A 13,930-nucleotide genomic window follows, 5' to 3' on the forward strand; every position below is an offset into this window, starting at 1 on the left:
GTTACGTCCACAATGGCACACTATTCCCTATGTAGTGCACCTTTTTTTTTACTTTTATCATTACGATCTTGTCTCATCGTTGCAACTCCCCAACGGGCTCGGGAGAGGCGAAGGTCGATTTCATGCGTCCTCCGAAACATGACCCGTCAAGCCCTGCTTCTTAACATCCGGCCTCGCTTAACCCGGAAGCCAGCTGCAGCAATGTGTCGGAAGAAACACCGTTCAAAGTGCCTTAGACCGCAGCGCCACGCAGGAGGCCAGTGCACTATTTTTGACCAGGGCATAAGGGAGCCCTAAAGTTTCTATTGACAGCCAATCATTGACAGATACACTGAGCCTATAAAACATTAAGAAACACTGCTCTTTCCATGACAGACTGCCCAGGTGAAAACCATGATCCCTTATTGATGTCACTTGTTAAATCCACTTCAATCAGTGTAGATGAAGAGACAGGTTAAAGAAGGATTTTTAAGCCTTGAGACAATTGTGACATGGATTGTGTATGTGTGCCTTTGAACATGGTATGGTAGTAAGTGCCAGTTGCACTTACTGCTCAACAGTTTCCCATGTGTATCAAGAACGGTTTGTGTCAAGAACTGCAACCCTGCTAGGTTTTTCACGCTCAACAGTTTCCCATGTGTATCAAGAATGGTCCACCACCCAAAGGACAGCTTGACAACTGTGGGAAGCATTGGGCCAGCATCCCTGTGGGAACGCTTTCGACTCCTTTTGTAGAGTCCATGCCCTGAAGAATTGAGGCAGTTCTGAGGGCAAAAATGGGTGCAACTCAATATTTGGAAGGTTTTCCTAATGTTTTGTACACTGTATATGGCTACAGCTGCTCCATTATGGTAAGCACATCTATGGTGATTTTTGTGTTCATGGTTTTAATTTCATTACTTAGAATCATGATCTTCAGTCATATCCTACTATGTATACATTAGTATTGTAAAAGAGTATACACATCTACATCTGGTACAGGGTTACTAGTAAACATCACACAGTAGATAGAAACAAATAAAAAGCCTTCACAGGGTATTGCTGCTACATACAAAACCTCTCTGTCCATGTCTTGAGTCACTGCAGCCGTCATATTAAATAACTCACAAAACATGATTTAAAAAAAACGATTTGTTACTATCACACAACAGCATTTGATGGACTCGTACCCACTACTGCAACACAGTGCAACCGACAGTCTGTTGCTTACAACAGCAACTACACTCCCCTCCAGATTTATTTGGACAGCGAAGCTAAACCTTTTCATTTGGCTCTAAACTCGAGCATTTTGGATTTTATATCACATGATTCATGAGGTGACGGCACAGAATGTCAGCTTGAGGGTATTTTCATACATATGTTTTAACATTTAGAAAGGAAAGCACTTTATCTAGCCCCCCCATTTTGAAGAATTCACTTAGTGTAAAATAATCAAAAGTTGAGCATTTGGCTACATATTCCTTGAACTCCGTGACTACATGAAGCTTCTGGCTCTACAATTTGTTGGATGCATTTTCAGTTTGTTTTGGTTGTGTTTCAGATTATATTTTGCCCAATAGGAAATTAATGATGACTGGAGTAAATTTCTTTCTATGTGAGCAGATGTTTCTGGACACTTCCAAATTAATCCTGATAATGCCATGATTAAGACAAATCGTGAATGAATCATGAATAATGATGAGTGAGAAGGTAACATAGGCTACAACAAAACATGCTAACCTCTCACCATTTCCAATAACAGGAGAGGTTAGCGTTCACTCATTATTCACGATCCATTCGATCCATTATCGATAATCATGGTAGCAGCCACATTAATGTAGAAGTGTTCAGAAACATATTCTCTTCCTACAATAAAAGCTTGTAGGGTCACAAGCTTGATGTGGTCATTGAGTGCAAAGGATTATGGGATCAAATACAACACTTTTGACTACTTTAATACACTAAGTGAATTTGTCCAAATACTTCTTCAAATGGAGAAGTAATTTCTAAAAGGTAAAACAGATATTTATGAAAATACCCTCAAATTAAAGGTTGCCTCATATGAAACATTTGATCTAACATAAAAATTGTTAGCTTCACTGTCCAAATACATATTTAAAGGGATTACCTTAGATAAATGAACAGAGAATTAATTGAGCGAAAACTCCCCTTGTCAATTCTGTCGGCCAACTAGTGGGTGTGTTTTCTGGGGTTGAATTACATTTATTGTTGGAGCCACACCTGCAAATCTTCATATGGCAAGTCTAAATACCAACTACTTAGAAGTGCGTAGGAATGGCGTGCGTAGGAAAGGCGTACATTTCCTAAGTCTGAATCGGCCCCTACGAGAACATTTGAATGTGTAGTAAAATAGTATCATTGGTGGTGATTGTGAATGAGACCTGATTGAATGGGATTTTGCACTATGGAGCGTTGTATGACAGTTAAAATACTAAAATATTCCTTAACTACCGGCGATAGAAGATTAATCTGAGGTCTCCTTACAAAAAAATCCATAAAATGCTCAGTTTCTTCAGCAGAGCAGTGTTATTAGGCAAATGGGTGTACCCTGCTTTTAGGTCCCAGTGTCCTCTCCTCTTACCTCTCTTCTCACAGGGCTAAAGACAAGACGGTTATAATAAACAGATGTCTGTTTCTACTCGTCGTCCTCTGTGCTGGAGCTGGGTGGTAGGAGGACACATTCCTGTCTTCGGCTCTTGGACGCCCTCCTCTTCCTCCTCCCTGGTATCTTCAGCCTCCTGTGAATCACATCTAAGACACAAAACACAACTAGACTTTTAAACCTCTGATCAATTTCCCCCCAAATGTTACATTTTTTAGGAACTCAGTCGGGGTCTCAACTTTAAAGTTCAATTTCGAAATGTGGTTGTGCATCAGCTTTTTGGCTCCATGTCAGTCGCTGATAGTGAGTCAATTAGCCCATGTCAGCTAACATTTTTTAGATTGCTAAGTTAGTTTAGCGGCTAGCTATCTAAACATGTTGTCATGGTCCAATTACTGGCCAGTGGGCCCCTATAGATTTTGTTAGATATCATATTCAAAACTGCAAACATTTCTCTCCACCCCATGGCAAAATGTGATTTACCTGAAATGAACACCAAAACTATCCCCGCTATCAAAAGGGGGGTCATTCAAATGTTTTGCTCACAATGTGGGTGGGTGTGTGTGTGTGGGGGGGAATGGATGTGGATATGCAAACCCGCGAGCAACTGCGTCCCCTCGTGATGAGTTCAAATTAGACATATTGTACGTGCGCACAATACCCACACACACGGGCATTCCCTGTGCCGTTTCAGAAAGTTGCAGGTAAATACGAATCACTGATGCATTTTGTTGTATTATGTTAATCTTAGAAATGATCAGTCTATAATTTTAATGGTAGGTTTATTTGAACAGTGAGACAGAATAACAACAAAAAAATCCAGAAAAACACATGTCAAAAATGTTATAAATTGATTTGCATTTTAATGAGGGAAATAAGTATTTGACCCCCTCTCAATCAGAAAGATTTCTGGCTCCCAGGTGTCTTTTATACAGGTAACGAGCTGAGGTTAGGAGCACACTCTTAAAGGGAGTGCTCCTAATCTCAGTTTGTTGCCTGTATAAAAGACACCTGTCCACAGAAGCAATCAATCAATCAGATTCCAAACTCTCCACCATGGCCAAGACCAAAGAGCTCTCCAAGGATGTCAGGGACAAGATTGTAGACCTACACAAGGCTGGAATGGGCTACAAGACCATCGCCAAGCAGCTTGGTGAGAAGGTGACAACAGTTGGTGCAATTATTCGCAAATGGAAGAAACACAAAAGAACTGTCAATCTCCCTCGGCCTGGGGCTCCATGCAAGATCTCACCTCGTGGAGTTGCAATGATCATGAGAATGGTGAGTAATCAGCCCAGAACTATACGGGAGGATCTTGTCAATGATCTCAAGGCTGCTGGGACCATAGTCACCAAGAAAACAATTGGTAACACACTACACCGTGAAGGACTGAAATCCTGCAGCGCCCGCAAGGTCCCCCTGCTCAAGAAAGCACATATACATGCCCGTCTGAAGTTTGCCAATGAACATCTGAATGATTCAGAGGACAACTGGGTGAAAGTGTTGTGGTCAGATGAGACCAAAATGGAGCTCTTTGGCATCAACTCAACTCGCCGTGTTTGGAGGAGGAGGAATGCTGCCTTTGACCCCAAGAACACCATCCCCACCGTCAAACATGGAGGTGGAAACATTATGCTTTGGGGGTGTTTTTCAGCTAAGGGGACAGGACAACTTCACCGCATCAAAGGGACAATGGACGGGGCCATGTACCGTCAAATCTTGGGTGAGAACCTCCTTCCCTCAGCCAGGGCATTGAAAATGGGTCGTGGATGGGTATTCCAGCATGACAATGACCCAAAACACACGGCCAATGCAACAAAGGAGTGGCTCAAGAAGCACATTAAGGTCCTGGAGTGGCCTAGCCAGTCTCCAGACCTTAATCCCATTGAAAATCTGTGGGGGGAGCTGAAGGTTTGAGTTGCCAAACGTCAGCCTCAACCTTAATGACTTGGAGAAGATCTGCAAAGAGGAGTGGGACAAAATCCCTCCTGAGATGGCCACCAGGTTTGCACACAACTACAAGAAACGTCTGACCTCTGTGATTGACAACAAGGGTTTTGCCACCAAGTACTAAGTCATGTTTTGCAGAGGGGTCAAATACTTATTTCCCTCATTAAAATGCAAATAATTTTATAACATTTTTGACATGCGTTTTTCTGGATTCTTTGTTGTTTTCTGTCTCTCACTGTTCAAATAAACTTACCATTAAAATTATAGACTGATCATTTCTTTGTCAGTGGGCAAACGTACAAAATCAGCAGGGGATCAAATACATTTTTCCCTCACTGTAAATGCTCTAAGTTAAATCAATTTTTTTATATTGTTGAATTCCGTTTTAATGTCTGCATTCTGTAATTCCGTCCACATTCTATGCAACGCAGATTTTATAGGGCCCTAAGAAGTGTGTGTTGGGTGGGGGGTGTGTGTTTAAATCCAAATGAACCCACCTGCCACTCTGTCGTAGTCCTGCTTGGGGTCATGCCAGTACATGCTGGGCGTTGTGCGCCACTGGCGGTAAAGGCGGGTGTGCAGCACAGAGAGTGCCAGCAGCACCAGGAGGAAGCCCAACGCTGCTGCCGCCCACACCGCCTCGTCTGTCCGCGGAGTGGGCAGCATCCTGTCACTGGGTCCAGCCGCGGCGCCCCCTAGTGGAGCTACAGTCTCGGTGCACTCGCTGTGGCCCATCCTACCATCACAGTCTGCTCTCCTGTCCTGGCTGTTCGCCTGTGTGACAGCCAGCTGCTTGCGCCGACTCTGAGACAGAGCCTTTTTCCTCTTGGTTGGAGTGTTACGGGGCTGTGTCTCTCCCTCGTGTCTGCTGCTCCTCACCTCTCTCTCCTGGATGTCTCCCGTTTTCCCACTCTGCCTCTTGTCCTCTGCTTCGTTCTGGTTCAGCCAGTCTGTTTCTCTCACTTTGCCTCGGGGCTCTTTTTCATTTGTGTAATTTTCTCTGCGGCGAGGTTGAGTCACTTTGAGTCCTTGGTCCGTATCTCTCTGTGTAACCCTCACTGTGGCTGGGCCCTGTGCTTCAGGTCTGTTTGGCCCGGTTTTATCCAGGGTAGTCCTGCTGGTCTTGGTGACTGCTAGAGGCGGCACCACGGTGGTCCATCTCTCTTTCTCCCTCCCTTCGTTCCCGAGTGCAGCTCGGCTCTTGCGAACCCTCCCTCTCCTCCAATCTGTCACCTCCAGCTGTCCATCCAGCAGCAGAGAGAGGGTCTCCTCACAGCACTGCTTCAGAGACTGGTGATGATCAACAAATAGGCACACTCAGTAAATCATACAGTCAAATCATTCTACGACAGCTTCAGGACATCATGTTACTTTACACCAGTGCTATTCAAAGTCGGGGTCGCGACCCTGGTTGTGGGAAAATTCTAGTGGGTTCGCCAAATACCTAAAATGTATATATTTTCAGAGTACAGAATATTTTATGTATATTGGTTCTTTTAATTTGGATAAGAGATGAAAATGTAATGAATTGAAGGTCATTTGTTGATGTGAAACTCAATGTACAGATTTGAAGGTTGTTTCATTAGATTTGGGGTGGAATGGGGTCCCCAGAAATTCTGGCCCAAAAAATGTGGTCCCCACTGAAAAAGTTTGAATAGCACTGCGTTACGCTGTCTTTCAAATGTTCAAACATGCAGTGCCCTGCCCTCGCTCTGTCTTCTGGCTCACCTTCTTTGGGTATGCGTGTTTGTGATCCGCAGCATGGGTCATCAGCAAGTTATACTTCCTGTTTGGACCCACATCGCCACTGTTACCTTGTGCCGCTGTCAACTGCAACCAATCACAGACCTCCAGCGTGGTCACCTGGGACAGCTCCAGAGTGCGACCCCATGACACCAGCGCTAACGGCTTCAACAGGAGAGAGATTCAGTCACCACAGGGTCATGTTCAGTAGGCACCAAATGGAAAAAAAACTGATAAGTGCTTATCCAATAAGAAATGCTTGTTTTCCTCCTTGTTTTGTAACTGTGTGCCCTAATGAACACAACCCTCATTTCAATGACATGCCACTGAATATATGTGTTCTACTGTGTTCTCCATTGTAAGAAGGAACATTCTGGTGTCTTGTTTCACCGTCACGACTTTGTCTATGCATCTGTTGGGATGTCAATTGAATGCCCTGCTGTCACAATAGACATGTTGTCGTCTGTTTTCAGTGTACTCTATAATCAGGTTCAACTAAGCCACTACGGAGTGCCATCGTGGGTTTTCTAGAATCCTATTGGTAAGGAGATGGTTCCCTTGGGATTTTAGCACATCTATTGGGATATCTGCCAATTCACAAGCTAGTACAGAGTAGATGGTAAATTACTTCTACTGATATCTTAGTGTAAGTAAAGGTAATGTTTCCTTTGAGACTGTCTTTATCGTGTGTGTGTGACTCACTCACCCGGTGTGTGCTGAGGTCAGGGTGTGGCGTTAGGATGTAGTCAGACAGACAGCAGTGGCCCAGGACAGACAGCAGGTCACTCTGACGAACAGGAGCACACGGATGGTACAGCAACACTGTTGCTCCATGCTGCAAACACACACACACACACACACACACACACACATACACATACACACACCATCACTAGAGGCTGATTAGAGTTGGACAATCAGTTATGGCAATACTGGACTCATGAAAAATATTAGCCATCTCTGTGAGGTTGGTTGTGTGTGTGTGTGTGTGTGTGTGTGTGTGTGTGTGTGTGTGCGGTCATGGTTTTAGTGGTTACCTGCAGGTTGTTGAGCCAGCGTTGAGGGGGGCAGTACAGGTACTCTCCACTCTCTGCCCCTACAGCCCGGTGAGCTCCACTATACAAACCCCCCACATAATGACAGTATAGCAAATGGAGCCCAACACAGGAATTGACATTAAGCTCTCAGAGGCACTTGTCCATCATGCAGGTCAGGAGCTGTTTCTATTTATGGTTGTCACTTGCCCAGAAAATGTATTTGGCTGTTTACATACATTTATTACATTGTCACATTAAAGAGTTATTACAAAGTAATATTTAACAGCCTGTCATATTTAACTGACAATGGGATTTGACACAGGTTCCCAGGTGTGTATTTTGTGTACAGTACTTGGTGATGTAACACTTCCTGTGTGTGTGTGTGTGTCTGCAGCATCTTACCTGTTGGGGATAGTGTGATTGTAGGTGATGGGTGTGTCCATGCAGACGTGCTCAATCGGCTGAGGTCAGACAGGAAAAGAGGGCAGACATATGTATCAGCGCCATGAGCTGATACAAATCTCATGAAGAGACCAGGCGTGATTTCTCATTCTGCATGTCAGAGAATACATCTCTATGTGAACGTTCTGCAACGCTGTGCCCTGCTGAACGGGGCCCAGGATTAGGCGACGTCAGCATCCTATCGTTCCAGACAGAAACACTGTGATATGTTGTCTTGTTGCTGCCTCTGAGGGATAAATCTTTTTTTATGATTGAATTACATTTAATTTAACAATCAGGTCATGTGTGGATCTTTGATAGTATTTTTGTGTAAAGAATCAGTCGCTCTAAAGACTCATCACTATCAGTTATAGCTACACTAAGGGGTTGGAAAGAATGTGTTCATAATGAGAGATAATGCTAGCTCATTGTGCTTTCTGTTTGACAAGTTGATTGATTTACCTGTGGGGGATACTTTGTGTCAATGCTAGGAATCTTCTGCAAACAGAGGAGAGAGATCTGGTTTGCACTGTGTTCCAGCAATGGATTTGCTCGGGGAAATGCACACAACAAATGCACAATATGAAGCCAAGTGCACAAGATAAATAGGCTACATAATCAGAAATGCTCAAGTTTACATGTAACTCATGCTTACAGTAGTTTACTACCAGTCGGTTTGTATGTTATGTGGAACAGTAGTTCAATAGGTCAAGTGGTTAGCTCTATGGTTACCTGGGTAGTGGACTCTGGCCAGGAAATCACAGGACAGCTCCATACAACTGACGGGGGCAGGTCTCTCCCCAGCAAGAGCTGTCAGTCACAGAAAACACATCATACAGACACAAAACTGCCACAGTTTGCTTGCTGTCTAGAGTGGTAACATACAATCGATGGCACATATATTAATCATGTCATTGCATTGTGATAGCTATGGTTTTTCTTCATGGTCGTTGTTCTAGCAATTATACTCGATGCAGGCAATACAAAGTCAAGTGAAGTGACATATGGCAGTATAAAATAGTCCATAATGATTCACAGTGTACCTTCCCATTGTCACAGGCTTGCCACATCGACCTAGCAGCACAAGACAGAACCAAGAACAGCCACAGTCCGGACAGCAGAGTCGCCACCCGTGGAGACATTCTACTGCACACAATGGATAGTGCGCTAGTCACGGCGCTGTGATCATCTTCTGGGATGTATCATTTCAGGTCATCTCTTTACCTAAATACATGTTGTTTTTCAGAACAACCATTAGTCAACATGTGGATCATCCCATCCATGTACCTCCCACGACTAGGACCATCAGCGCGAGCTACTGTAAGCCATTAACACTGGCTACGGCAAACCAAAGGGGACATAAAATGTAGGTTCTTTGTCCATGGTTTGTACTAATTTCTTCCACATGGTGGCGCCAAAGTATCACGTAACCATCTGAACGCTGAACATTTGCGGGCAGCAAATTTGAGACCAGTGCCGGACTGCCAGCAAATGTTTATGTGGAAATCCCTATGGGAAATCCACACCTCAAAATGTGATTGATAGGATGAACAAATACTTTCAATTACAATTACATGTAGTGAGTAGGCTTATAGAATGTGGTGTCCTCTCACCATTCGCCAAATGTTTGACCAGAAAGGTTATGCCTAAATGTAGGCAACCTTGCAACGAAAATGAGAGTTTCTATTGGACAAATTCAGGTAGGTTCCTCCCGTTTAGTTTGGTTCCTAGTGAATACACCCCAGTGTAAAATTGACTAAATTTGATCCCTTCAATACTATACCAGAATGAATTTGATTGATTAGAAATTCTTTACCCAATTTAAAGCGCCAGGCAGCTACTTGCATTCTGTGCTTTTATACCATACAGTCCTACTCAATTTTATTTTATTATTTTATTTGGCACCCCTTCGACATTTATTATTTTGGTTGGGCCCGGTCTTGAGGCAGCACTTTGTGTTTTGTTTTGTGTGATGATAACCATAACGAAATATTTTATTATAATAATAATAATCATAATAATAGTATTAATAATAATAAATTTAATTTGTAAAGCACTTTTTTCACACACAAGGCACAAAAAAACAATAAAACAATCCAAAACACAGAACACAGACAACATTCAAAGCTACACTACATTACCAAAAAGTATGTGGACACCTGCTCGTCGAACATCTCATTCCAAAATCATGGGCATTAATATGGAGTTGGTCCCCCCTTTGCTGCTGTAACAGCCTCCACTCTTCTGGGAAGGCGTTCCACTAGATGTTGGAACATTGCTGCGGAGACTTGCTTCCATCTGGCCACAAGAGCATTAGTGTAGTCGGCACTGATGTTGGGTGATTAGGCCTGGCTCGGAGTTGGGGTTCCAATTCATCCCAAAGGTGTTCGATGGGGTTGAGGTCAGGGCTCTGTGCAGGCCAGTCAAGTTCTTCCACACCGATCTCGACAAACCTTTTCTGTATGGACCTCACTTTGTGCATGGGGGCATTGTCATGCTGAAACAGAAAAGGGCCTTCCTCAAACTGTTGCCACAAAGTTGGAAGCACAGAATTGTCTTGAATGTCATTGTATGCTGTAGGGTTAAAACTTCCCTTCACTGGAACTAAGGGGACTAGCCCAAACCATGAAAAACAGCCCCAGACCATTATTACTCCTCCACCAAACTTTACAGTTGGCACTATGCATTCGAGCAGGTAGCGTTCTCCTGGCATCCACCAAACCCAGATTCGTCCATCGGACTGCCAGATGATGAAGCTTGATTCATCACGCCAGATAACGGATTTTCATTGCTCCAGAGTCCAATGGCGGCAAACTTAACACCACTCCAGCCAATGCTTGGCATTGGGCATGGTGATCTTAGGCTTGTGTGCAGCTGCTCAGCCATGGAAACCCATTTCATGAAGCCGACGAACAGTTCTTGTGCTGACATTGCTTCCAGAGGCAGTGTGGAACTCAGTAGTGAGTGTTGCAACCCGAGGACAGATGATTTTTACACGCTTCAGCGTCGGCAGTCCCGTTCTGTGAGCTTGTATGGCATACCACTTTGCAGCTGAGCCGTTGTTGCTCCTAGATGTTTCCACTTCACAATAACAGCACTTACAGTTGAACGGGGCAGCTCTAGCAGGGCAGAAATTTGACAAACTGACGTGTTGGAAAGGAGGCATCCTATGACGGTGTCACGTTGAAAGTCACTGAGTTCTTCAGTACAGGCCATTCTACTGCCAATGTTTGTCTATGGAGGCAAATACACTCATTTGAAGGGGTGTCCACATACTTTATTCCATGGTCATTCGTGACTTTATTAAATGCATTAATTTGGTCAGGGCGTCCTCGTGCATTTAATTGTTAAATCTTATCATTGCGTATTTATGCCCATGCTTCAGCCTATTTATTTACAGGCACTATGCTGCATCAGTTATGTGATATAGCACACCTGCCTTATAATATGGACTAATATATGATATTAGCTCATTTATAGAGGGGAAGTATTTATTTTAAATGGTGTCATTATCATTTACATTTTTATTCATTTTGGAGTAGAAAAATCAATGTCAGAAATGTCCAAAGTAATCAGCCTCTCTGATTCCAGGTTTTCCAACACAAGACTTGTATAATTTTATTCATGATATAAACTTCAGCCTAATTAGACCTGATTTCCTATAAGACCTCATTTGCGACGATGTCTTGTCTATATTACATTCACATTTTACATTTTAGTCATTTAGCAGACGCTCTTATCCAGAGCGACTTACAGTAGTGAATGCATACATTTCATAATTGTTTTTTTTCTGTGCTGGCCCCCTGTGGGAATCGAACCCACAACCCTGGCGTTGCAAACACCATGCTCTACCAACTGAGCTACAGGGAAGGCTGTATCGCTATATCGTTGTCAAAACAAGTCCGAGGTGCTGCGTGCTAATGGTTAGTCCTGGTGAGCGATTGGATAGCATGCACTGCAGCACACTGGGCAGCTGTGCTTCAGATAATTTGATTACTGCCAGGGGTGGTTAGACTGCGCCAGGCAGTGGTCTCATGTGGGCATGAATGTAATCCAAACCCAACCTTCATGTAAATCGTGATGATCTCAGTTACACAAATCTCACAGAAATTAGCCTACTTACACTTTTTAGTAAATTTTAGCATTGGAATAAATGTTTCTGACTAATATCAATGCCACATAGGCCGTTTTCAACCAGAGAAGTTGATTTTTGCCTTCAGTTGTTGCTATTTAAAGTAATACATCAAAATATTGGTATTTGAGTTTTGATTGGGCTATATTGACTAAAATATCACCAAAGTGTTGGATGTACAGCTATTTCTTTTAAAATGCCCCAGACCCCCTTACAGGGTATTGACCTTGGAACCCACATCCATACCCACACATACAGTCAAATTGTGCAATCGGCCCCAGCCTTTTGGGAGCCCTAAGCGAGATTTGGTTGGTAGGCACCTGTACTTTGCGTGCAAAACATTTGACTGGCCCCCTGTCTTGATGGCAGAGAGAAACATTTTAGTTTTACAGTTAATTTCCTGCAATTCTACACATTTTGCCAAGGAGCTTAGAGAAAATGTTGCAGTTTTAAAGCATGTTTTCTGCAGTTCTACACATTTTGCCAAGTGGCAGAAGAGAATGTTTTACAATTTTTTAACTAATGTCACGCAATTCTACTCATTTTGCCATGGGGTGGAGAGCAGTTTTAAAGCATTTTTTTGCAGTTGTAAAGCAAATTTCCTGCAATTCTACACATTTTGCCATTACTTGTGCCATGTTAATATGATGTCTGAGTGAGGGGGACTAACAAAATCAATGGGGGCCCCCTGGAGGTCAGGCCCCCTTGACACGCCGCGTCGGGCTAATTGAGTGGTGGACATAACAAGAGAGAAACTACTGATAGACAACCACATTTCGAAATTGCACCCTGTGTATTCTACTTTTCTAACTCTCAACAGTATATTTAATTATTTATTTATTATTCATATTTTTGGTCGTGGGCCCCGTTTTTGGAAATTGATCATCAGGCCTACAAAAGGGGGGCCAACCCTGCTTTATGGTCAGAGTGGAATCTCTGGTACTTTCAGAGAAATGGTACAATTTGTAAGCATTACCACAGAGCTAGGTGTTGTGGTGGAGAAAAAAAAACAGCCAGGCTTATCCATTTCCTCTGGGTTTTTTTATCCATTCCCTCTGATTTTTTTATCTGTTCCCTCTGATTTTTATCCATTCCCTCAGATGTTTTATCTGTTACCTCTGATTTTTTTTAATGAATTTCCTCACTTTTTATTCATGCCCTCTTCTTCTTATGTAGGCTACCATGGCGGTCCTACTTGGCCATAGCATATTGCAGCCTAAATGTAATTCTATTTAGTTAATTACATGTTTCAAATAGTGATGAGCCTATTTACAGTTTGTGTTTCATTCCCTCATGTTCCCTCATTCCGTCAAGTTCCCATGAAGCTACAGTTGTTGTCAGAAGTTTACATACACCTTAGCCAAATACATTTAAACTCAGTTTTTCACAATTCCTGACATTTAATCCTAGTAAAAATTCCCTGTCTTAGGTCAGTTAGGATCACCACTTTATTTTAAGAATGTGAAATGTCAGAATAATAGTAGAGAGAATGATATTTTTAAGCTTTTATTTCTTTCATCACATTCCCAGTGGTCAGAAGTTTACATACACTCAATTAGCATTTGGTAGCATAGCCTTTAAATTGTTTAACTTGGGTCAAATGTTTTGGATAGCCTTCCACAAGCTTCCCACAATAAGTTGGGTGAATTTGGGCCCATTCCTCCTGACAGAGCTGGTGTAACTAAATCCGGTTTGTAGGCCTCCTTGCTCGCACACACTTTTTCAGGTCTGCCCACAAATTTTCTATGGGATTGAGGTCAGGGCCTTGTGATGGCCACTCTAATACCTTGACTTTGTTGTCCTTAAGCCATTTTGCCACAACTTTGGACGTGTGCTTGGGGTCATTGTCCATCTGAAAGACCCATTTGCGACCAAGCTTTAATTTCCATACTGATGTCTTGAGATGTTGCTTCAATATATCCACATAATTGTCCTGCCTCATGATGCCATCAATTTTGTGAAGTGCACCAGTCCCTCCTGCAGCAAAGCACCCCCACAACATGATGCTGCCACCCCTGTGCTACA

General features: G+C 43.1%; 1 protein-coding gene across 1 annotated transcript; it reads right to left on the reverse strand.

Moving 5' to 3' along the window:
- Positions 1 to 870: 870 nt before the first annotated feature.
- On the reverse strand, positions 871 to 9,141 carry LOC115206066 (uncharacterized). The gene is made up of 9 exons (XM_029772635.1): positions 8,817 to 9,141; positions 8,506 to 8,583; positions 8,236 to 8,271; positions 7,735 to 7,793; positions 7,333 to 7,411; positions 7,002 to 7,130; positions 6,281 to 6,460; positions 5,050 to 5,842; positions 871 to 2,751 (listed from the first exon to the last, which is right to left on the reverse strand). The coding sequence occupies exons 1-9, from the start codon at positions 8,913 to 8,915 to the stop codon at positions 2,636 to 2,638; spliced, it is 1,569 nt and encodes a 522-aa protein (XP_029628495.1). The 5' UTR covers positions 8,916 to 9,141; the 3' UTR covers positions 871 to 2,635.
- Between the last annotated feature and the right edge of the window lie 4,789 nt (positions 9,142 to 13,930).

The sequence above is a fragment of the Salmo trutta genome, chromosome 13 (genome assembly GCF_901001165.1).
Source record: "Salmo trutta chromosome 13, fSalTru1.1, whole genome shotgun sequence".
Taxonomy (NCBI): domain Eukaryota; kingdom Metazoa; phylum Chordata; class Actinopteri; order Salmoniformes; family Salmonidae; genus Salmo; species Salmo trutta.

What these genes read in the sequence shown, in the direction of transcription:
- LOC115206066 (XM_029772635.1), bottom strand. Translation starts at nt 8,915, where the DNA reads ATGTCTCCACGGGTGGCGACTCTGCTGTCCGGACTGTGGCTGTTCTTG. An exon ending in AAGCCTGTGACAATGGGAAG is followed by an intron (nt 8,584 to 8,816) that starts GTACACTGTGAA and finishes TGTGACTGACAG; the next exon opens with CTCTTGCTGGGGAGAGACCT. An exon ending in GGACTACGACAGAGTGGCAG is followed by an intron (nt 2,752 to 5,049) that starts GTGGGTTCATTT and finishes TTTGTGTCTTAG; the next exon opens with ATGTGATTCACAGGAGGCTG.